The sequence below is a fragment of the Thermobia domestica genome, chromosome 7, assembly GCF_964235325.1.
Source record: "Thermobia domestica chromosome 7, izTheDome1.hap1.1, whole genome shotgun sequence".
Classification (NCBI taxonomy): domain Eukaryota; kingdom Metazoa; phylum Arthropoda; class Insecta; order Zygentoma; family Lepismatidae; genus Thermobia; species Thermobia domestica.
This window is the reverse complement of record NC_137460.1, coordinates 81,797,515-81,822,929: the sequence shown is the minus strand read 5'-3', so window position 1 is coordinate 81,822,929 and position 25,415 is coordinate 81,797,515. Positions and strand designations below refer to the sequence as shown.

Below are 25,415 nucleotides of genomic sequence, written 5' to 3'. Positions count from 1 at the left end.
TATCCATGGTTTCTAATTTTGGAGAAGATACTTGAACATTAGTAAACATTGAACAAATGTTGCTAGATATTAAACTATTTTGTTTGTAATTGTTAGAAGTATGTGTGTCACTGCTGGCGTATCTGTGTATCATTATTAGTAGAAGATACGATATGATATTTTACAGTGCACTTTTTTTTACATACACAGTATATAAATATAACTATAAACAATCTATTACAGCAGAACTATCAATTATTATTGATAAGGACCGACATATTTTTCAACACTATTTTTGACAACTTTCTCAGAAACTACGCATCAGAATTTACACTTCATCATGTCATTTTGTTAAGCTTGATGTCTCCATCAACTAATACATGTATTACCTTTGAATAATATATTAATTAAATTTAAATTAATGTTGGTTTATATCTTCTTAATCATACTACGTAGTAGGCCTACCATCTTGCTAGTGTTGTCCTAATGTAGAGTTTCATGAGGGTATGTTTCAGTACCAGCCTCAACTTTAGAGGTGAAGTGGTCTTCGTTCTGCTTCAATTTTTAGCTTTATAAAATAATTTGTTCTCTTCAATTTTCTCGTGAACTGCGTATAACGCATATCATTGTGTTCTACTTACAGAGACCTATCGATTCGTATATATATATATATATATATATATATATATATATATATATATCTGAGCTTCGGACTTTTTTTTCGTTAAATGTAGAATTTTGTCTGCCTCTAAAAGGTTATAAAGATATATATACATTTGAGACAATTACAGTACAACTAGTCAATCATAATATAAGTGTAAAGTTATTGGTATTTTTTTTAACGACATGCTTATGAACTTTTAAGAAAAATGATAAAGTAAGTTTAGTAATATAGCAAGTGCATACAAATTCATTGGTGATACTTCAAACATATTTTCGCTGTTTTTAATTCGCCTTCTAGCTAAAAGGTGAATAATTAAACAAAAATTCGATCTAAAAAAAAGGATAGTCTACCAGTCGAATTCTCTACAAAGATTGTTGCAGGTAGTATTTAACAACCAGTTTCAGCAAAATTCTGTAACTGTACCTGAGTGTTTTAACGATTGTTTTGCTGATCTCTATACGTGTAAAAAAAAAAAAAAAAAAAAAAAAAGTCCTGACTGACTGATTGATCAGCTCCCAGCCCAAACCGCTTAAGTTAAAAACTTTAAATTTACACACGGTCTAGAATTTGTGATGTAATGTGTTACACTTAGGAAGGATTTTTGCAAATTCGACAGAGAAGGGGAGAACACGAGTGGCAATTATTATCTTAAAATGTTCATATGTTGAATAAATTCGATAGGTTAGAGACATGAAATGGTATTTACATCTTTCATTTAAAATAATTAATCACGTCTTTCAGTGTCTTTTAATATTTTCCTTAGAAGCGAAGAAAAAGGTGAGGTTGCAATTATTAAAATAAAAGAGCCATGTCTAGAGATCCCTTAAGGTTAGGGGCATGAAAATTGATGTTTAGGCTATAAATTTGATGCTTCACCTTTTTTCTTATGCTTTCCTTAAAAGGGAAGAGAAACAGTGGGGGTTGTAATTCTTAACATAACATGGCTAAATCTCGAAATCTCTTAAGAGTAGAGACATATTACGCATATGACAAGTGTGGGGCCGTAGCTGAGCAATTGTGGGGGTCTTGGGGCGGAGTTCCTGCTAACCGAGGGCTAATAATTACATAAAAACTGAAATATTTATTAAGCCGAATGAGTGATCGTATTATCTTTGTCACATTATGTCTATAATTGTTGGTGAAATCGACTGTTAACTGTATCACCAAATCGTAAAACAGTAGAACTCGTCTCATTCGTCCTCGGTTTGTCCGCTACTCCACTTGATCCGACCGCGCTCGAACCGAACTTGTCCCGATTCGTCGGTGACTCACGATGCCAATTGTCGTTTACTGCCGTCGCGGCATTGTACTTTATTTGCTGTTACCGCACATCCACTTTAGTGCTAGGTCATCTCTTGCATCGTTTCTTTCATTGTGCGTTTTCTGTACTGTACTGTGCAGTTTTTAGTGCTTACTATTCGTTGGTTTTACAACAGTGTTCTTCTGTGTTCGTTTACTACAGTGTTTTTTCAAAATGTCAGGAGTAAAACGTAAACACGTTACTCTTTCATTAAATGAGAAATTAACAGTGCTACAAAGACTGGACAAATAGTACTCACTTCTAAAGCAAAACATCTAAACAAAAATCTATAACTGATTTTTTTTCTAAGTATTATTTTACTATAGGCTTATCTAGTAAATACTGTACATACAATATATAATGCTCTTTACAATAACAATAACAGCTTCTGTGCGGTGTTTTGCAATGTTTTTACTGTAGAGAACAATACTGTCATTTTTGAGTTCAGAGTTAGTTTATTTTACTGTAAATCCATATTTTTCTGTATTTTCTGATAATCCGACCTTTTCTGCGTTCCGACCATACCCCAATACCAAAGGTGACGGATTGGGGGCTTCTACTGAATTCTCAAATCATAATATTCCAATCAGGAGTAGGATGTTGCAATGAGAATTAACTCGCAAAATTATAAATGTTTCCTTTAATATTAAACTTGTTGCTTACAATGACAAGGTTTGTACTATTTACAAAAAATAAACTAATATGTACTAGTCTTGTCTCGGTGTAATTAATTGTTTTGCCAAACTTTTTAATGTTATATTTGAATTGTTCAGTTCATACTGTATTTTCCTTGCTTGATCACATGAAAGAAAGCCGTTGCGTTTATATATGCCAATGAAGTTACATTAATATTACCGAAACGAAAAGTGATTAGTTACTTCCAAATATCGTTTTCCAATTACATTTGCATTCCAGTTGCATTTATCCTTTGATAAACTTAGCTGCTTGTTGCAGTTGTTCACTCTCATCATCATCAGATTCTTCTTGACTTCCCTGGTATTGGTCTTGAATGATATCTTCCAATGTGTCTTGACGGTTTTCTTCCTCTTCCAAATCGGTTGTACCTTCTTCATCTTCATCGTCCTGGTCTTCACCCTGATCTTCATCACTTTCGTCTTCAGCGTCATCATCATCCCCACCAAAGTATGACAATATTGAATTCCATATGTTACTCAGGCTGCTGGATGATCCACTTGAGGGCTGATTAAAAACAAATAAATAAAAACAATTATAAATATTGGCTGCTTATAGCATATACCAAAATAAACATTGACATCGTTAACGGAAACTGGAGGCAGTGTGGCTAAGTGGAAACCAGTGTGGGGTAGTCGAGCGGTTTGAGGCGTTAGACTGACAATCGTGAAACGAAACTCATCTAGGTTTCGCCTAAGTCTGATAGTAGTCAAAAATTTCAGAAAGATAAAAAAGTAAAAGCCAGAAAGGGGGTATTATTATTTTCTTTACAGAAAAGTGGTATAGCGCTCACATTTGATGCAAGGGAGCCTTGGTTCGATCCCAGATCGCGTTAGTCTGTGATGGAAAAAACAGAAATCTGCGGGTTCTGTCTAGGTTCTCCGGTTTCTTCCCATATTCCTGCTCAAACAATTCTATCATAATGATTCACTTTTATTAATTATCCACCTCCTTTAGCTTATAGGGTATAACCGTTATGAGACCTTAAATTATGGATCTTTTCAAAAAATAAAAATTAACGTATTATTATAGTATTTAACGAAGTGCTGATCGAAAATATACATTTTTTTCTTTATTTTGCTTCCTGAAAATATAATGACCAGCCAAAATATTATAATCACCCACTAATTTCCAGTAAAATCGTTGATAGGGGTCAGATTGTGATGGACAGACAACTGGGAACGAGCTCTTCGGAATCAGTGCAACTTGTTGGGCGTTTGCGAGCTGCCGTGATTAGTTTCTTCCAAAGGTGGGAAGAGGACACCAACACCAAACCACAAGACATGGGACGGCCACATCGCATTAAAGAATTCGGACATCGTACACTGTCGAAGTTCGTACAACAGGATAGAGTGCAAAGTGTGACACAATTAACAGCAGATTTTAACAGTGAACAAAGCACGAATGTGTCTGAGCAGGCAGTTTATCGTACAACATTAGATATGAGCCCCGCAGTCGATGACCCATATGTGTACCAATGTTAATCTTACGCCATCATTGATAATCATTGGAATGGGCCCATGCCCATCATCGTTGGATCGCAAAGCAACGAGACAACGTTGCGTGGTTCGATGAGGCATGATTCTTTCTTCATCAAATCGATAGTTAGGTCAAAATCCGTTGTCTTCCAGGGGAACAGTTGCTCGAGATGTGTACAGTAGGATGACGACAGACGATGATGACTTCACTATGGTTGGATAAATCTTCACATGGTCATCTATGGGCCTGGAAGCGCGTGTGGAGGGATTTTGACGGCTGCTAGCTAACAGTAGTAGGTCGTTGCTGATCATGTACATCCAATTTAAGTCAGCCATATTTCCAGGTGGGAATGGCATCTTTCAGGAGGACAACGCTTTTTGTCACAAGGCCAACTTTGTATTGCAGTGGTTCGAGGAGCACAGTGGGGAACTTCAGTAGCTGGAATGGTTCTCAACTCACTCAATCTTAACCTAATTCAACGCCTTTGTGATGCCATAGAACATCAGATCCGATATCAACTACTCCCTCCGCAGAATCCAAGGAATTAAGTGATTAGAAAATAGTGTGTGCAGATGTGGTACGCCGTACCTCCAACCACCTACCAAGGCCTCATTGCTGCTGTCCTGCGAGCCAAATGTGGACATACCAGATATAAGAAAAGAGATTACAATATTCTGGCTGGTCAATATACATTATAACAAATAAACGTATAATTTATACTAAATGAAGAAATAAGATTGTCTAGAGCAGGGGGTGGGGAACCTGTGGCTTTCAGGATCATAAAGCGCAGTCTTTTCGGTCTGCTATGAAATATACTAAATTATATAAGAAATATACGAGACAACAAACATACGAGAAATATAATTCTGAAGTTATATATATATATCAAATAATACAGTATTTTATAGTATAGTTGTGTACATTTTATGTACGTTATTAACATAGCTATAATAACTGTAATCACAAAAATTAGGCGTTTTCAAAAATATTATATGCGACCTTCTTGGGAAATATGGTGATTGTTAATGCGGCATTTAAAACAAAAAGTGTTTTTCACCCCTCGTTTATCGTCTCTACGTAATAGTGAAGTTATGGAAGATGATAACTTAGGATTTTAACATTTAGATAAACAGTATATTATATAAAGGTGATATATATACAGTATGGACAACGCCAAACCAAAGGATGGTCTTAAAACGCCCAAGAGTCACAGCACTACAACTTTCTCACTCCAAATCCTTAAACTAAATTATCTGCTGCAGTTATCAGTGAAAGATTTTCCTGTGATATACGAACAAAATAAGACGTTTTCGGAAAATTTTGCCCAAAGAAAACAGCAACAATAGTAAAATATCCCTTGCAGATATTTCAACAAAGATAATGACTTATGTCATATTGTCAGGTTATTAATGGAATATTTATTTATGAAATATAAACAACGTGAGTCTGAAGAAAACCACCCAAGCATAAACTACCTCTTGTACATTTTTTTTTAGGACAAATGTGTTATGTCAGGTTATTAATAACATATTTATTTATGAAATATGAATAAAATCGTCTAAGTCATATTTGAGAAAATTGTCCGAAAAAAATAAACTATCCCAGTGAATGACTTATACTACTGTAAGGGATTGTAATTGAAAAATTAATTTATGAAATATAAACCAAATCGTTAGAGCCATTTTTGAGAAAATATGCAATTTTGATTTTCACCCTTCAGAAAATTACCCTTATTTTTAGGGGTTGGAAAACATTTGAAAAATTCCTGGAGAATCATATAAAAATCTTAAGTTTAAAGTTTGGTCTGGATGCATTGAACGGTGTGGCTTGTATTATAGGGAACTAGCTTTAATGCGAGGCTGAGGAATTCAGAGTTGATTGGCAGGTTCCCCACCCCGTCGCCAAGAAACGGTCACTCGACGGTCCTGGACAAGGTTGCCAGTGCGTTGTCCAAAAATTCAGCTAATACTCACTTAATTCAAAAAGTTTATGCAATTATGCAATCCCTATCGAAGATCCTTGTATACGTGGACACACGCAAATTAGGCTGTGATAACAAATGCTTCAGTTTTTTTTTTCCCCGCTTCTTCGTCGCACTGCACTATGGCCTTCCTTATTACTTCTATAGCTTCGCTGTGTATAGTTTGCCCTCTCTTACGCTGTGAAGCCATTGTCAAATGAATAATAAGCAACAAAACCACAACAGCACACAACAAATAACCAACTCACACTAACTCTTCAGAATGGCATTCATGTGACAAATTTTTAACCCTGGCAACGCTGACATATAGAAGGAGGAAAGAGAGTGTTGCAAGAGTCAGGCAGAAAAATTGTTGAAATTCTTCCCCCTTTACCTCAGCCCCCGCTGGTAAACAAGCTAGCTCCCTATAATAGATGAATATGCATCAGGACGAACGAATGAACAGATGGACAGACGCCGAAAAATTATTATTATTATTATTATTATTATTATTATTATTATTATTATTATTATTATTATTATTATTATTATTATTATTATTATTATTATTATTATTGCTACGTATGAGCCATGAAACGTGAAAATCAGTTGAAATCTCTAATTTGATTTTCTTTCACGATCAGTACACTTTGTTCTCTTATTTAGTTGATGGAAACGCAAAAATTTTGAATGATGCAAATATCAATTGGGATTGTTTGACGTGCTCTGCTAACCCGACATAAATTTGTATTTTTTTTTTTTTTTCAAATGGCACTACATCAGATTGTTACGTTTTAAATCTGCATATCCTAAACGAAAACATGCAATGTTACACTTATTATTCAGTGTTATAAACCAGAGACGCAAGTGTCATATAGGGGCATACTCACGGAGGGGTCCACCGGGTCCAGACCCCCTCCCAAACTTTCTAACTCAACATATACATTATTGTACACTTTCTCAATAGAACAATGAGAAATGATTGATGAAGCACGAAAACTTGATCTTACACTTCGTTTGCATTCATTTTCCTCTAAAAACATTCTAGTTGTATCATTTTTTTCTGAAAATATAGGTGGAGGTATTTTACAATTACTTGTCGTCTTTTCGAATGCAGAATAATATCCCTTCAATACTACATATCCTATCCGATCAATAGTAGTGGCTTATAGTATTGAAGAACCACCCCTAACAAAAATTTCTGAGTGCGCGCTTGCTATCGCAAATATCTAAAATTTTGAAATACTTCATAAGGGTAATAAAACAAGTGAAACAGACAAACAATACACATCTGAAGTGCTTAGAGTCTAATATTATTGTCATAATGTCACGTATTTCTAATAAATATGAACAACGTTACAAGGGATTGAAAATTTGACTTTATTCCAAAGGTTGTATTTAGAAAAAAAAGGAAAGAAAAACAAAAAGAAAACTGCTTATATAAGTTTCACATAAGTTGTTTTAAGTAAACATGGAGATCATAATAACTAGAGACCGGATGTTGGGCAAAATACCTATTCTTTAACATTAAGGAAATGAAAAATAACGTTTTAAAGTTTATATGGGGAGTTATAGTTTTGAATTTAAGTCAATTTTGTTTTGTTTTCTTGTCTATTTCGCCCCTTCCTGCCTAAATAATTGCTTTAGTGCCTGATGTTGCCCATTGTATGCATTTTCTTCACAAGAAGACTTCATTTCGAAAAATATATATAATTTAGTATTTCATGAAAGAATTTTGCCCCTTCCAAGAAATATAAGTGCTGTTTGCAGTAATAAGATGCCGTAAAACTTTAGACTGCTATATGCACTGATAAAATTCTGTAAAACTTTGAACTGTTATGTGTAGTGATACAGTGCTGTATAGAATGTATTTACCAAAATGGAATATATGTCAAGCTTCGTTTTTATATATAGAGTCATCATCATCATCATAGGTATTCTGCCTTTATTGGCAGGTCACTTGCCGCAGCTGAGAAGTTTCCATGCTCCACGGTCCTCCGCTAACTTCTTCGTCTTCGCGTATGATCTTTCTGTTTTTATATCATCCATTAATTGTAATATATAGAGTAAAAGAAGATATTAACAAACAGGTATGTTTCTATATTGTTTGAACATTATCTATGACTTTAATTTATTTTTTTAATTGTATTGCGTGTTTATCATCATTACTTCGAGTTACATTTTAGTACATATTGTACTGCATATTTTTTTAAATTTTAAGTGCCTATTTGCCTGCTTATTTTCCAAGTTTTTAATGTCTAAACGTCCAGTCTCTAATAATGACATTTACAGCAGATCGATACATCAAACAGGGGCAGCTCTAGGATTTTAATTTTGGGTAGGCTCGCTTACTCGCTTATGGATACATATTCACATTTGATTGGTCAATGACAGTAGGGCATTACTTTTACAGTAGTGGTTGATGCTATCTGTTAAATAATTATCTTCCATTAATATAAATAGTGAAAAATATATTTATTCTTTATTGTATCTTTTAGTGTTTAATTTTTTTTTTAATTTTTGGGTAGACCTGTGTCTACCCGGCCTACCCGCTAAAGCCACCACTGATATCAAACCGTTTTACGTATATCATTATGTTATTATTTAATGATTATTATGTTTATCGCTCTTTTTATGTGAAACATTTCCCGCAAAAGTGCGAAAATACCTATTGGTGATTACCGAAGAATTCTGCCATGTATAAAATCTTAAACCAAACCTACTTTAAAGTGTGAGAATTACGATCACAATTTCATTATTCTTACCTGGTTGTTACTATTGTTTTCACCGTAGTTACTTTCACCACCGCCTTCTTCCAATTCATTGTCTCCTGCTTCTTCTTCATCAACTCTAGAATCAATTCCTTGTTGACTGTCGTACAAGTCAGATTCCTCATTGTCATCGTCTCCTTCGACGTCATTTAACTGATCTGAAGATATCAGATCTTGTCCAGGATCATCTAAATTTTGTGCTTGGGAGTCATATTGTTGTTCGTCATCACTCTGAAAACAGAAAAGTGTGCCCCTTTGTATTAACGGAATTATGTTGTTGTGTTTACATTTAGTAGGTAGTTTGTAAGAATAATATTAGATGCAAAAACATCAATAACATGTTAGAAAACTTGAGTAAGAGCTGGAAGAATGTGAGATGAAAATAAATGTGAGAAAGACAAAAGCTATGGTGATTGGAGCAAAGCGGTCGGTGTCAAATGTAGAAGTAGGAGGGAAGAAAATACAACAGGCGACCAGGTTTCGATATCTAGATAGAATTGTTACTAATGATATGAAATGTGAACATGAAATAAAAGCAAGGATAGGAATGGCGAAAGAAGTCTTTAGGAGGAAGAAAAGTCTATTTTGTGGGACCTTGAATAAAGCGTTGAGAAAAAGACTGATAAAATGCTTCGTGTGGAGTATTGTATTGTATGGGTCAGAAACATGGACATTACGCAGAAATGTTGAAAAAGGACTGTAAGCTTTCAAAATGTGGGTGTGCAGAAGAATGGAGAGAATTAGCTGGGTCGGGAGATGGTGTTAGAAATGGTGGGGGAGAAGAGAAATTTTTAAACATTATTAAGAAGAGAAAGAGAAACTGGCTGCTTGACATTGGCTAAGAAGGAACTGTAATCATGAGGGACATAGTAGAGGGTATGGTGGCAGGACAGAGAGGGAAGGGAGAAGGAAAGTACAACTAATGGACGATATCAAAATACAGAAATCGTACGTGAAGACGAAGAGGTTAGAAGAAGACCGTAGAACATGGAAGCTTCTCAGTTGCGGCAAATGATCAGCCAATAATGAAAGAAAACCTATGATGGTGATGGTAATACGTTAGAACTAACTAAATATTCATCATAAAGATTCCAATTATAAAAGAGTTCACACTTAGATAAATTTCTATGGCAGGTGTGCTCATATTATGTTGGGGACATTGGAGGGAAAGATTGAAAAGGAGCAGACCACGTCTGCTGACGCTCGAGCCTGTGCAGCTGGAAGTATCTTACTACTGTAACTTATAACTTGAAGAACCTGAATTCAATGAAGCTATTTTTAAACACATCCGTCCATGAGGCCACGAGAAAAATCATTTTAAAATTTGGAATAGGACCTATAAATAAACATCCCAACTTTGAGTCCATTGCATGTCTCCGGAGATCATGCAATTACACGGAACTCTTGCATAGGGACGTCGCATTGTAGCCTCCTCAAATATAGACTTTGTCTTCCTCAGGACAAAATTTTCTAGGAGCAAACTTGCTTATGCTAGTTAAAATGTAAATAATAAGGTACCTACACTACTTTCCAGTAATACTTTTGCTGCATATTTTACTATAGAAAGCATTCTACTAAGTTGTGTAGACATCTAAAACTATTTACCAACAGCAATTGTAACTACGGGGAGACCAAAAAACAGTAATACCAAAAGTACTATTTTTCTTAAGCTTCCACATTAGTTACATACATTCATAACTTTTTTTTGGTGATGTTAATTGCAATTACAAACAGTCGATGTGCACGCCACCTGTTACGCGGGAGATACCAAGATGGTAATCCAACTCCAACGATCTTGTGAACTATCTGATCTGATGAAGTTGACAGCTGTTTTGACGCATTCCTAAAGATCATTGAGAATTAAGAGTGTTTATCAACTTCATTCAAAAATTTTATGAGTTTATACAACTAGTGTGAAATTTTAAGTAGCATAGTCTACTTTAATATTGAAGATATATCCTTTCGAAATGAGGGACTGTGTTTGTAATCACCCTGTATTATGTTATTATTTTAGGGTAATCAGACGTACTGATTTTCGCAGTACAGTTTTTTAAAGAGCTGTCCTGCGTGTTGCGAAGACAGCTTGTTGCGAAAGTCGAGAAATGACCTTTTTTAAATGTCCTGCGAAATGTCCTAAGTTACAGTAACTTAATTGTAATATTTTAATGTTTCATCCTTTATTCACAACATTTTGAATCACATGCACTCTTTTCCTGAATGATGAACCGCTGTTTTATAACATTCCTCATAATAAGCAAGGAGAACAATCAATAAACCATTGTTTTGTAATACATTGTTTTTACTTAGAAGGGCTTGTTGAGATATTGGTAAGGTAGGAAAGATTTCTACTTCAAGTTCGACAGTGATGTTAGCAAGATAAGTAAAAGTTCCCTCGTGCCGATCTAAATTTTCCTTTATTCCTTAAAATAATCCCATGCTCCGATAATCGATTTTTAAAAAAATCTTCAGCCGTACACGAAGTTTCACTGTACGTTCATAAAAATAAACCACTGCTTGTCATTCATCGAAACAATTGGAGCTGTATTGAATTCGTTCGATAATTTTGTTCAGTGCTTTTCTTTGTATCGAAAATGAATGATTAACTTAAGACTGACATTGAACGAAATAAGGACATGCGTACTGCCGACGCAGTAAACTACCATATACTATTATATTTGTGTCCTGCTTTTCGCTTGTCAGAATCTGGTCACCTATTATTTCCTCAACCACAAACCCATTACAACATTTTTAGGTGTGTTAAATACCCTTTTACATTCTCAGAAAACTTATTCATCTTAAATTAGTATAATTAATCCAACAAACGCAGTCATTACTGAACATCAAAATTATAACAGTCCCAATATTTTAATAAACTGCACACTACATACTGAACAACTTACTTTTTCACATGATGTATTTTTCAACTATTGTCATTTATTGTCATAAATCAGATCAATATGTAACTATTTCTAGTGTCAACCAATAATTTAATACTCAACTCAATGCAATTGAACTATGTGTATAATTCAATTGAGTTGATGCGATTGATATGCTCGATTGATGTGTGGCACTTTGAAACCCCTCTCAAAAAGTAAACTACAATATCTTGCTAGTCAAAGTACTCTGAGGCCGTAGCCACATACTTTCTCCATTATTCATGAACGATTCAATTCTATGACCAAAACAGTATAGAGTTTGAGATGTAAGAAATGCTCAACCGCACGTTGCACTGCTTGGTACGAGGGAAATGCCTTCCTGCCAAGAAGTGATCGAGGGGTGCCGGAAGATGTGGTAGTAGATGGGATCAGGAAAATATGGTGGGTGAGGAAGGGTTAGATATTGCAACTCATAAAGTTTTCTCCTTTCCTGAATTACATAATGGTCATGCATTGTCGTGCAATAGAGAATACTATGTTTGCCGACTATTGCTGGATACTTGTGGTAGAGTTTATGGTGACTTTCATGGAATTCAGCACTTTAATGATTGGCAGTGATAATTTCGCCTAAAGGACAAAAACATGATGCAATACGGTAGTATACACCGTATCCTCTGCTAATTTTAGTCGTTGGTGTATACATTCTGTTTCAAATCGTATAGTACTTTTGTTTCATTTACATTTGTTTACTCGTGTAACAGGATATGATCTTGGGACCCAGCCAGCTTTAATCATTTTTGGGAAACAGTCGTCTAACTACCGAAACCCAAGCAGCCTTTTGCATTTTCAAGCTAAAGTTCATCACGTGGATAGTTAATAATATAGGCTACTGGTCCGGACATCGCCAGCTGACAGATATATTTTAACATCTAAAAAACGCGTTTATTTCTTACTTATTGTTTTGCTGTCTACAAGGAAATCCTTGTAGTTGTAAAAGAAAATCTTTGTACTTGGTAATTTCATATCGCAAAAATCTATTAGCTTCCTAAGTATGTTACATAATATTTTCCTCAATAAATTAGAAATTTTACTACTAAGAAAATAATATATTATTTTTACGGGTTCACAAGGGATAAAGATGGGAAAGGCACACATTAATTGAAAAAACTTTTAACAAATATCTTGCACAGTCAACAGCAAAAGTAGATATAAACTGGCTATATCTTTATTTATCAAAAGTTCGGAACGATTTAAGAATTAATAATTAAGATTTTCTTTTACGTAGAGAGAATCAAATTTTTGTATAGTAATGAGAATTACATTTCTATTGTTTAATTAGTTCAAAGTTACTGACGAAAAAACCTTGTAAAATAAGTACACTTTTAAAAGGACTATTGCTTTACTATTACTACATTAACAAGTCTGCTTCCATTATATTCGTAGCTTATCATGATATCATATTAATTTGAACATGAATGGACACCAAATGTTAATTTGATCAACCATGACGGGACACTAAATAAAACAAAATAGAATAAAGAAAATAGACACTTGAATACATATTAACATTAGACATACTGTAAAAGGATTCAACAGACAATATTTAAATTTATTCACATACTAAAACGGTACATCAGTTAAACAATTATACAATTTACTTTTAAATTTGTCAGTAGTTAAATTATGCACTCTACGGGTACTTTGCTATCTATTATTATAGAAAGTATTTAATTTTTAATACGTACGTGCATTCATTCGACCTATCATCATACGCACTAACTACGTGGATGCTCCAGGGCTCCGGCACCCACAGAAATAATCTTGTAGGTGCAGCGAATTCCATAAGATTTTTAGTTTAGACCCTGGTTTGAACCCGTTTCTCTTGCCTTTACGTCAGTCGTGTTACCGACTGAGTCAGGGTAGCCCCAACTTATCTTTACAATATGGGTATGTTTTACTTTGTCACAGCAAAGCCCTTTATGACAGTGTTCATAAAAAGATTTAACTAAATACAGGTATAAATCAATCAAATATTGAGACTTCCCTGAAAACATATAGGCTAACACGACCCGTCAGTGATATGCACCCACATAAATTTTGGAAAGTCAGCATCGTTGCCTATCATTACTTGTATATGAATGAAGTAATTGCAGTACAAAATTTGAAGATCAATGGCGTTTCGAAAAGCTAGCTACCCTGACTTGTGTATTGCATGTTTCTAAGACAGTTTTTAATGGATCGACGCATATGCAGATTCTTTTGTTGCTGTTCTACAGTAGTATTCATTTGCTAGATCAGTCATTTTCAACTAGATGCTCAGTGACGTAACATATTGATGTTCATATTCTCAGTAAATCACACAGAGAGAACAAGAAGACAGCAAGGCTAGTGTTGAGAGAAGACAGTAGTGGGAGGCAAAATTAGTGTAGTCTCGAAGGTTTCGTAGATGCACTACTCGTAGAATCATGACTGCTTGTACACTGGCAATCCCATTCCACTCACCTTGTTCCATCTCCTTCTTTGCTCAATCTGTTCTATCTCTCTCCTGAGTTTGATCGTAAAAACCTGGTCCTAATTACGCGTCAGCCAGTTTGATTTGATTGTCCTGAATGATCAATTTTCCAATATATATATGGTCTATTCCATGTTGAAAACTGATAAAATTTTGTTTTGTAGGAATAATATCATGGAAATGCGCAGACTTATAATAGTGACAATTATTGTTAATTTTCTTTTTTTCTTTTTTTCTTTTAAATAGAAGTACTTGTTATGCAACATTTCACTAACAATATAGTAATCAGTTTATTATATATCTTAGTAGGAGGCTCAATGCTAGAGTGCTTACTTCTGTTGGTTCCCGGCCAAGTAAGTTTGGGGTGGACAGTATCGTGTCCGTGGGTTTTCTCGGGGTATTCCCGTTTCCTCCATTTTCTCATTCCAGCAATTCTTACATCACCGTTCACTTGCCTTAATCATCGTCTCCCTTAGCCTAAAGGACATAAACGTGAGATGTTAAACTGAAATCAATCAGCGTTAAGCGCTACAGTATTTAGATTCATAAACTGAATGTGAAAATCTACCAAAAAAACTTCACACAAAGCAGATACAGAATTTATAAATTGTATAACCCCTTTCAACATACCTGATAATTATAGTCTTCAATCCTCAAATAATTACGCAGTTGAAAAGTTCTTATTCTCTTTTTCCCTGTTAACATGAGTTTCCAACTTTTGGATCCGCGATTGCATTATTGCCATTGGACCCTACAAATCCTATAGCCGCCACTCTCTATAAGCGTGAAAGTTAAATGTAGTTGATTTGGAATCTAACGTCTCATTTAGTACCGAGGCTATATGAGACTTGGACCTGAAACTTAACGTAGGATCCAAATCATATGAGTTCCCACCGGGAAAGGAGTTCATTTAGTAGTAGAAGAGTTCTGAACTATATAGAAAACAAAATAATCTGAGCGCAAATGTACAGCAAAGTTGCACCGCTCAATATAGAAGAACATTAATCGGTAATTAAATAATGATTTTAAATTTATTATGTTCCTTATTTCGATTGGAATTTAAAAAATAAATCAATTGGAAGAATAGCACAAATCTATGTAAGTGAATTTGAAATATGTATTACATATAGTGCTAAGTTCATGAGTTCTTATACGATGGACTTTCTCGTAAGCACGCGTAGGATCAGCTGCTTATCTTCCAAGAAACAAGTAATTTTCGTTATCAACGGCGCTCGGTGCTCTACAACAGTATTCCGTACAACAAATCGAATGCGTTTTTAATTTGTAATGTGATCATAAAATACAGTACTGTACTTTGTACACTATTGTAGATTCAAACGTATTTTTTTCTGCTTTGTGCTTTCTTCAATCAATACACATAAACCGTAAATAAGTGTGTGGATTGTCTGATAGTCTAGTGTGCTTTATTCAATATCCAGTGTTAACTTTGATTGAATGTCACTGGAGCAGTTTGCGGTCAAAACTTCTGATTTTGATAAGTTAAACTTATTGAATTATAATACTGCCATCTTTTTTTATTTTTTAAACCATTAGATAGGTGCTATACAATTTAGAGGCTATGAAATGGTGATTTTCATCTTAACCAACTTTTCCGTTATCCAATCAGATTTCGGTCCGTGATTATCGGTTAACTCTGGATCTACTGTATTTAAATTCTAGCCTAGGCCTTGAGTTACTGCCCGATATTTCGATTTAGGTGTTTTTGTAATCCAATATCAGCGTAAGACATTTTAGTCTACTGACATGTTAATTTGTGTATCAGGAATGTATACTTTAATACACGCGACAATGCATCAAAATACATATAACACTTGGAAACGTATGAAAATATTCTTAGATAACCTTTTTTTGGCATACTACTTTATACATAGAATACGTTTCATTTGATTGATAAATGAAGTAAAATATATTTTTAAACGTATGTTTCGATGCGCTATAATTATATCAAGATTAAACTATCGATGAAGTCATAACTAAAATGCATGTGTTATGAAACCATGTGTCAATTGATACTTATCATTGCGTAATAACTTTTGCTTAAAGCACTTTCTCTTCTTTGTTCAAGTTACACTTGAGGTAGGTTTGATACTACTTAGGAAAATGAAAGAGGAATAAACAGAGGAGAACGTCATACCTGTACATCGGTGGTTTGATCTAGTGGTGCACTATGTACTGCACACAGTAGGATGGCAAAGTAAATGAAACATTGGAAGCGCGCCATCTGTGAAAAAATGAAAAGAAAGTGATTAAAAGCAATATGAAGTAAGTACCCAACATAGTGTTAATAGCTAGAACACTACGAACAAAATATCTTATGCAGGAACTCTTTTTTAAGTCCTTCCTGTTGTAAATTCGAAGATTTTTTCCCTGTATGTATCCAAGTAACATAACTTGGTTCCATCTGGTCTGCTTCACTGACTGAAGGGAAGATTCTTGTAGTAATCTTTTTTACTATATTAAAATGCTAGATTTATATGTTTGTATCCAATCCTTTCCACAATGACATCACAAAAACCACAAGTGCTAGAGGTCTGCACGGGCTCTGGAAGAGTCCGCGGGCCGGACTTGAGCCTACAAGCCATATATCATTTCTGGCTCGGGAAGTAAAATTTTTTAAATATACGTGCCGTTTTCACTGGTAGATTGCATATTTTGTGTAGATTGTCCAGTTTTACTTGGATATTTAAAAAAAAAACATGGCCATAATTTCTTTATTTCATTTTTTAGGGGTACACTGGAAGCGTTGAAATTTTAAAAAAGTAAAGCATTATACCTACGAATTATACATTCCAACATCACATATTTGTATATAGGAGTTGCATATCTCTCAGGCGTTTGTTTCATGGTCAAATGATTATGAAAAACGGAGCATAACCAGTATAAGATGAATCTTTATGGTTTGGAATGAACATATATCGCTGACATAATTAATTTGCTTAGATATTACATATTGCATGCAAGAAGGAAGAAATCACAGATCATACGTGAATTAGAAACTCCAACCAGAAGTAGGCTCAAATCCTGCAAATGGTGCGAAATATTGAAAAAAGTAATCGAAAAAATCCCCTTTATGAAAGCCCTTGACGATTTTTATCAAGATGTTCTCCACTTGTGTCTGTAAAGGGGACATGTACAGATGTGAGGAATGACAAGGAGATTCATGTTTATATGGGAATGATGTGCTATGCAAAACTGTAAATTTGTGTTGTTTATTTTGCAAGTGAGCTTTTAAGCATACAGCTTGAGAAGTGAGAGAGGACCAAATCAAACGAAACTCTCTCACCGTCACCAACAAAAGGTTAAAAAAAAAACGCAATACTTTCAATCACGCAATTAAGTTAAAACAAGTGGAGCCGAAATATCGGAGCCACAAGATGTCCTAGATTGCATAAACCCTACGTCACCAACTAATACCAACTGAAACAAAGGAATTGATCACTACTGTCGAATTAGTTAAAAGAATTACGCCAGAGCTTACGCAATAATAATAATAATAATAATAATAATAATAATAATAATAATAATAATAATAATAATAATAATAATAATAATAATAATAATAATAATAATAATAATAATAGAAAATGTAGAAGAATTGCAACCATTATGATTTGGTTGCTGGATGTTTTCGTAATATTTTAATGGACACAGTAATGTCCTTTTCTCTGGTTTTAAGACTACTGCAGGGACCACGATGGCTTAGTGGTATAGCGGTCACCTCTGGTGTGCGGTCTTTGTGGTGGGTTGTGTGTGTGGGCTTTCTCAGAGTAAGATTAGTGTAAGGAAGTGCCACTTTGAAAAGTTTTACATATTAGACCTAATTCAAACTAATACTTCTTTGTTTGCTATTCTTTGAGAGAAATCTTGAAGAAAAAAAAAAAGAGTGCTCTTATAAAATCTTGCTAAATATATGACTGGCTTAGATGTTTTTGCATCTTAATAATTTATTTTTTACTACTTACAAATTTATTTTAGCAATTACTTGAATATGTGCGCATGATCTTCATTCTGTTCTAAAAATAAGGAGAAACAAAAAGTGTAACAATTTTTTATTCGATATTATTTTATGGAATATAAGAAGAATAAACTCTCCTGTCATCTTCTTTATTTCAAAACAGTAATAGCGTCTTATTTAGGATTTTCTTTCCGAGACGCTGCCTAAACCGAAAATAGCAATATATCTGGTTTTATTATACCGTAATCAGGGTTAAGATTTAAAAGGGTGTTTTTCATAGCAAAAATGGGACTGAAAAGGTGTTAAATATAAGGCGAAAAAACAGGAGGGAAGAGGGAGAGGGAGTATTATATATATATATATATATATATATATATATATATATATATATATATATATATATATATATATATATATATATAACAGAGAGAGGGGGGAGAAATACTACATTAAACGCCTATATTAGCGCCGTCACTGCAGAAAGTAAAGAAGAATGAAGTCTTTGTACTTAACAACATTGAACTCTTAAGTTGTGGAATATGTTTCCATTTTGAGACAAAACGTTTTTGTACACTGAAACATGTTCATATAGACACATTCACAGAGAATAGGAGGGCAAATTTCATATTAACTCTGAGTGGCAACTCTATAGATCTGACAAATTCGACAACGTTTGAATTTTTCTGAAGAATTACTCAAGTACTTTTTTTTCCCTTTCTTTCGTTTTCTTGTTTTATCTTGTTCCTAAAATAATTAGAGAAAGCACAAACTGCTTGATCTTGTCAACCGAGGGAAGTAGCTCAAGTGGTAGAGCGTTGGCTTCGCATTCGCGAGGTCGTGGGTTCGATTCCCTCTGCCGATCATCCTGACTGGGGTTTTCCTGTCCTACCAGGCAAATGTCGGGATGGTACTTACTAAACAGGACCTGGCCGATACCCTTCCAAATCCTTTCCATTGTTATTGTTGCTAGATATACAGTATAAAATGGCCTCTGAGCTGTATCTGGTGATTGTTACATAAATAAATAAATAAAAATTCTGAAACTGGAAGACAAGACATTCGATCTATGTTTACAGCGAGTAATGAACAGGAAATTCGGAAGAATATGGGCTGTGATTTCTTTGTGGGTAACAATGTGATTCGAGATATTCAGAATTTTCTTCGGTTTTTAGATTAACTGATGCACAATATCATATTCGTTATTAATAGACTGTCAAACATAATGGTGGAAATGTAGCAATCATGTTCAAATGTTCTAACTATAGGAACGTAAGTTTCATTTGGTTAACTTCAGAAACCATATACGCAGTCCCTGAAACCATCAAGACACTTTTACGAACTTTGGCAACTGGCATTAGTATCCTCCAGTTCCTTTATATTGCACAACATCGATTTCATTTCCTCGGCTGTGAGGAAGAACATCAAAACTCAAAACGTCTGTCCACTTGTGTCTGTGGTTTCATCTAACATGACTCCCCTATTGGAGTCCGACGCTTTCCTAGTAATTCTTGGTGCAGTTTCGTGGTTCAATACACTATTTTCTTAAAATACTCTTATCGGGAGTAACATTCGTAATGAATTGTTCGAGAAATTACTTAAAGATTAGATGGTTTGCCTTATTGAATGACCGCACAAATCAGTATTACATTATTTAAACTTCGTATTCAAAAAGTGGTTAGTTTAAAAAATCATAACAGAGATTGCCGATTTATTTTCTTTGAAAGTTTAGATAAGCCAAGATAAAAATCCGTCCATGATTGTCTCGATTTACAACACGACTTACAGAGTATTGCTAACAAGTGTCAGTCAATAAACTTGGAGTAAACATAAATAAATGTAACGCATTATCGTTCAGCAGAAACAAAAATATCCTTAAATATGATTATAAGTTTAATAATACTTTTATGAGCAGACCTATCGAAAGTGTTACTCAAGATGCTTTTAAATTATTAGGATTCATAATTAAAAGTGGAAAGGACTTCAGTAATATTGCAACACTCATGAAAATGTATGTATTATTCATATATACGCTCGAAGTTGGAATATATCAAGGATCTTATAAAATAGAGGATCTGACCTTACAACAAAATATTGAAGACATACGCCACAGTTTTGCCACCCCTGCTCTGCCCACTCCACCCACTAGGATCATGGCGGAAACGAAAGTAGCCAATCAGACGATGGCGGAAACGAGAGTAGCCAATCAGACATGCCGATGCTCGGTTGTTTTTTGGCTTCATTATTTAATAGGATGAAGATATATATGGGCAGATCCTCTATTTTATAAGATCCTTTGAATATATCGTTATAATTTGGAACCCCTCGCAACAAAAGTATCGCCAACAAATTGAAAAAGTTAAATCAAAATTTCTTAGGCATATGGAATACAAAGTAACTGAAATTTATTCCTCATTTAAAAAAATATAGCACACTGGTAGACAATTTTAATATCTCTTCATCAGAATTAAGGCGTAATATTGTCAGTTTGATATTCCTGCAAAAAATAATTCAAAATGAATTCGATTGGTCAAACTTTATAATAACATTAAACTTTCATGTACGATGTCCTGTAAGGCACTAAGAAAAACCTTGTGAAAGCTATTATAATATTACAATGGGCATCTGCCTGTTGTGTTGATTAATAAATAAATAAATATGTAGCAGTGGAAAGGATAGAAAAGGGCATTAGAACCAGATTAAGAGGGAAAGGGTTCAAAATGGCAGAAGGGGATAAAGAATCCAAAAAGGGGAGAAAGCTGCTGGAAAACTACGTCTATTCACATCCGGAGACAACATTTGGTATAATGGGTACTTAATGAAAATCCTTCCTTGCTCTAAAAGAGAAAGATGTGCATCAAAAAATGGTAACTCTATTTATATTATAATGTATTATATATCGAATGAAAAAAGTGTAGCTTAAGTTTCTTGGCGGAAAAGGGGTATATATATGTCTGTGTAAATATGCTTCTGAGTGTGAGTAATTCTTATCATCCCCTCTCCCCACACATCCATAAATACTCCTCCAAAAAGATATTTCGAAAAGAAACTGTATTGAGGAGCATCTTCTTCGAAATAGTTCCTTTGTAAAGCAATACATTGCTACAAGCTCTGGAACGTACGCTGGAAGCCTTCTGAAAATATACCAATAAACTTCTATGATTTCTTTCGAATTTCCTTCACGTTGTCAAAGCAGCGATTGTTTAAATGTAGCTTTATCTTCGGAAATGAAATGAAAATGAAATATTTTAGTTTAACGTCCCACGTTTATACCCTTCAGACTAAGAGAGACGATGAGTAAAGCAAGTGAATGATGATAGAAGAATTGGTGGAATGAGAAAGTGGGAGAATTCCAAGGAAACCCACAGGCACGATGTTGTCTACTACAAACTTACTTGGCCGGGAATGAAACAGGAACCCGATACACCAGAGGTAAGCGCTCTATCACTGAGCCACCGTGCCCCTTAGCTTAGTTCGGGGAGAGAAAAAGTCACAAGGGTCAAAATATGTTAAATGTCTTGTCCGTTGTGGATGGGTTAGTAAGGTGGGTAAGAAAGTGTGATGACGCTGTTATAGTGGAAAACTCACGGTGGATTATCATGACGAAACATCCAATTTTCCACGTGCCACAGTTGTTCTAGCCAAATGACGAAGAACATTACGTAGAACTCGGGGCTCATAATTTGGCCTTCGGAAGCAAATTCATGATCCACGATTTCCCGAATGTCGAGAAAAAGTAATGTGTATGGTCTTGCCTGGTCTACAGATCTGCTTCAATTTCTTTGCTTTTGGGGACCCGTGTTCTTTCATAGCAACGACTGACTGACTTGTTTTTCCCTGGATTGTCACCTCTTGTGCACGGTGATGAGTTTCAATAAGAAGGATAGACCATTCACAGTAGGCTGACGAAGCGTTTGACAAACCTCAGCACAATGCTCCTTCTTCGGAGGCCAGACACATGTCTTGTTTCGACTTTTCAAACAAAACAATCAGGATTGCAAAAATGTATTTAATGGTATCCCAACGATTTTCATGCACAGGTCGCAGAAATGGTTCTATTTTGTGAGCTCGTAGAAAGTTACTTTGATCGTCTTCAATGGTACTCTGCTTCTTTTGAAAGAGCATGTGCCACTGGAAATACCTCACTCGACTGATCACCTCATATCCGTAAGCACGCCAGCTTCGTTTTAAATTTCCCCAGTTTCACACAAAATTTAGTTCAATATCACGTGTTGATAATTTTGAGGCCAAAAGAAGAGTGGATAGTAGATGTAAATTAATTACATTTAAAAAATAGCAAGGTATATAATGGTAGGCTACGGAAAAATTCCGAGAAAACCCGTGAACATGATGTCTACCACAAATGCACATGACCTAGGATTTAGCCACGGACTCTTATGATTAGGAATTAGATTTCTGAGCTTTTGACATCGATGACCATGTTAGTCCATCAAGTATGAGAGATGACGACCCTGGGCGATCAAAATTGACCGGAGAATTGGGGAGGAAGGAAGTGGCCTGGGACCATTATGTGAAGTACTATCCCGGAACTTGCCTGGCGTGAACGGGGAAAATAGGTAAAACCTCACTCAGGATTGTCTGAAAAAACTTTTACATTTTTTTTCGACCAAGTATCCATACCAGGAATCGAACCCGGATCCGCTCGAACCAAATGCGAGATGGGTCAGACGTTGGCATTCCATAATCAAATGATATTCATAAATAATTTCTTTTAGACACGACTTGCACTTATGCCTTGTGGGGATGTTCTCTATTTTTTAGCATTCTAAAAACGTTCCATAACGTTTCTTAAAAATAAAAATAAAATAAAACATACAGAACGATATGCCCAAAATATTCACCAGCAGTATCATTTTAGATTTTACTCAGGGAAGGCAAGGTTTGTCCATCGATAAAAGTAGTTTCATATTTTTCATAAATATATTGATATAGAATTAATTTATATATTTCAATACAGAGGCTTTGTATTTATAATAAAACACATTTAACTTACTTTGAGTAGCAATTGCTGGCTATGTATGGCAGTAATAAATCAATAAGCATAAACTGTGAGAAAGAAGATTTTTTTTTACCATATTTTGCTCAGGAAGCGAAAACACTTTTTTAAAACTATACCTTGTATATTACAATCGCAGCTTTCACAGACTACCAGTTACTACTGGTTTATGCCATTCCTTTCTGAAATAAATCCTAATTCTGTTAGAGATTTTCGGAAACCAAAACTGGTATATTTAATGTAACATATACATATGTATTACATTCTACAATGGATGTGGTTTCTACGTCCCACCTTATTAATATATAGGCTAATCAGGATTGTGCAAAATTTACTGAAGTTGATCAATATGCATTACTTATAGAATGGGGAAATGGGGTGTAATGTTTATCCAGTGAATAATGTTCCATCACACACTACCCGAAGCGTACAATTTCCTTTGTTACTGATTCTTACTCCCAAGTTATAGAAAAAAAACTCTGCTAAAAGCAAACAAAATCATGTGATTCCAACTATGGAATGGGATATGGGCAGTTACTTTCCTACATATACTTTTATTATAGGCAACCAACATTTCTTTACTGCTGTGCAGGTTGTATAGAAGTCAGGGAGTGTTATAGATGTTAAACAGGATATGTGTAAATACCGTTAAAGTCGCCGTTACCCATAAAGATATTAACGTATTAACTCCATCAACGAACTAGGCCGAGATAATCAGTCCAACTGTCTATCGCAAAAAACTAGAATTTAAAAATTCGCTTTCATTTAAGTTATCGTGTGGAGTAACGGACGAACGAAAGAACGTATTATGAATACAATCTTGTAAGCCCCACTCCCTGATTGTAATAATAATTGAGAAGAAATCTACAGAACAAAAAAGATGTCTCGATTTTCTTTGATGTTGAATAAAAATACAGATTTTCTCTTCTCTCTGATAATAAAAAGTGCAGTAACTGTTTGTTTCTTGTGTGGCCCCGCGTAGCGTAGTCGCTAATGCGGTGCGAATGATATCAGGTTCAATTTCCGGTGGGAGACACTCCGTCGAAAAAGTGTAAAAACCATCCATCCTCCATCCTGAGTGCAGTTTTCCTGGGTTTTCCTTATTTCCACCAGGCAAATGCCAGGATTGTACCTAACACAGGTCAGAGGCCGCTTCCTTCCTTTCCTTTCCTCGGATAGTGTGATCAACGCAAGAGGTGATCCCTCATACGTGACAGGCTACCATGGTTATAGATGCAGAAAGCTCAGAAATCTAAATCCTAATCCTGATCTTGTTTGTTTCTCAAAGTTCTGAACGCTTATTTGTGTTTGCTGAACACTTTTTTATTTATTTATTTATTTTAAGACGAAGTACTAATCATGTTATAAACTTAAACCACATGGGAAACTTGCAAGTGAAAGATTGCATTCACGAAACAATAGCTTCATAAATTTTGAGATTGTAAGAAAGTTATTTCAACACTCATGAATGAAACTAGACGACAAATTACTTTGGCTCAACATACGTAACGTTTCTGACAATATTTTATTTCAAGGTATAGTAAGTATACTTTTATCTTCTTCTTTTGATGTTAATAAAAGGGTAGCAATCACTTGAGGATTTGCGAATAACTTAAACCTGTGCCCAAATTAAGTGACCATTTAGGTCCATTAGCACAATAAGAATATTAATTGCACTTCTGGAAATTACACTATAACTTTATGATAAATTATTATAACTTAAGACATATTTTCAGAAATTTTGACGACTAATAAATAGCAACGAATTTGGAGTTGCAATTTTTACACGAATAGATTTGATAATAAGATTTCTTGCTTATCCTTAAGGCTGCCATGATGCTACGCCTTTTCTTATGAATTTGTGGAATTGCTAAAATCTTACCTCTCGCGCAAGAATGCGATGATTCTTCCTCACGATGGCCTCCTTCCAAATGCAGATGAAGTATGTCGAATCTTTTCATAAGTCACAGTGACATATCCTGTTTTGTGGTGTCCCGCATCCTGTTGCTTCCTCAAATTTCCGTTGTTTTTTTGTTCTCAGAAGAAGTAGTGAAGAAATACCAGTACGTTTTTGCGTTTGTCTTTATTGTAGACCTTGTAAGCTCTGAATATGGTTTAATAGATAGAACAACGATTTCTTATTCAATAAAATTAATAATTGAATTTTGAACTAGTAAACAAATGATTCTCA

The 25,415-nt window shown here is 34.8% G+C and overlaps 1 protein-coding gene across 1 annotated transcript; it reads right to left on the bottom strand.

The window, feature by feature from the left end:
* Positions 1-2,565: 2,565 nt before the first annotated feature.
* On the bottom strand, positions 2,566-25,252 carry LOC145690235 (uncharacterized). The gene is made up of 4 exons (XM_081764925.1): positions 25,107-25,252; positions 16,390-16,476; positions 8,841-9,077; positions 2,566-3,143 (listed from the first exon to the last, which is right to left on the bottom strand). The coding sequence occupies exons 2-4, from the start codon at positions 16,474-16,476 to the stop codon at positions 2,865-2,867; spliced, it is 603 nt and encodes a 200-aa protein (XP_081621051.1). The 5' UTR covers positions 25,107-25,252; the 3' UTR covers positions 2,566-2,864.
* Between the last annotated feature and the right edge of the window lie 163 nt (positions 25,253-25,415).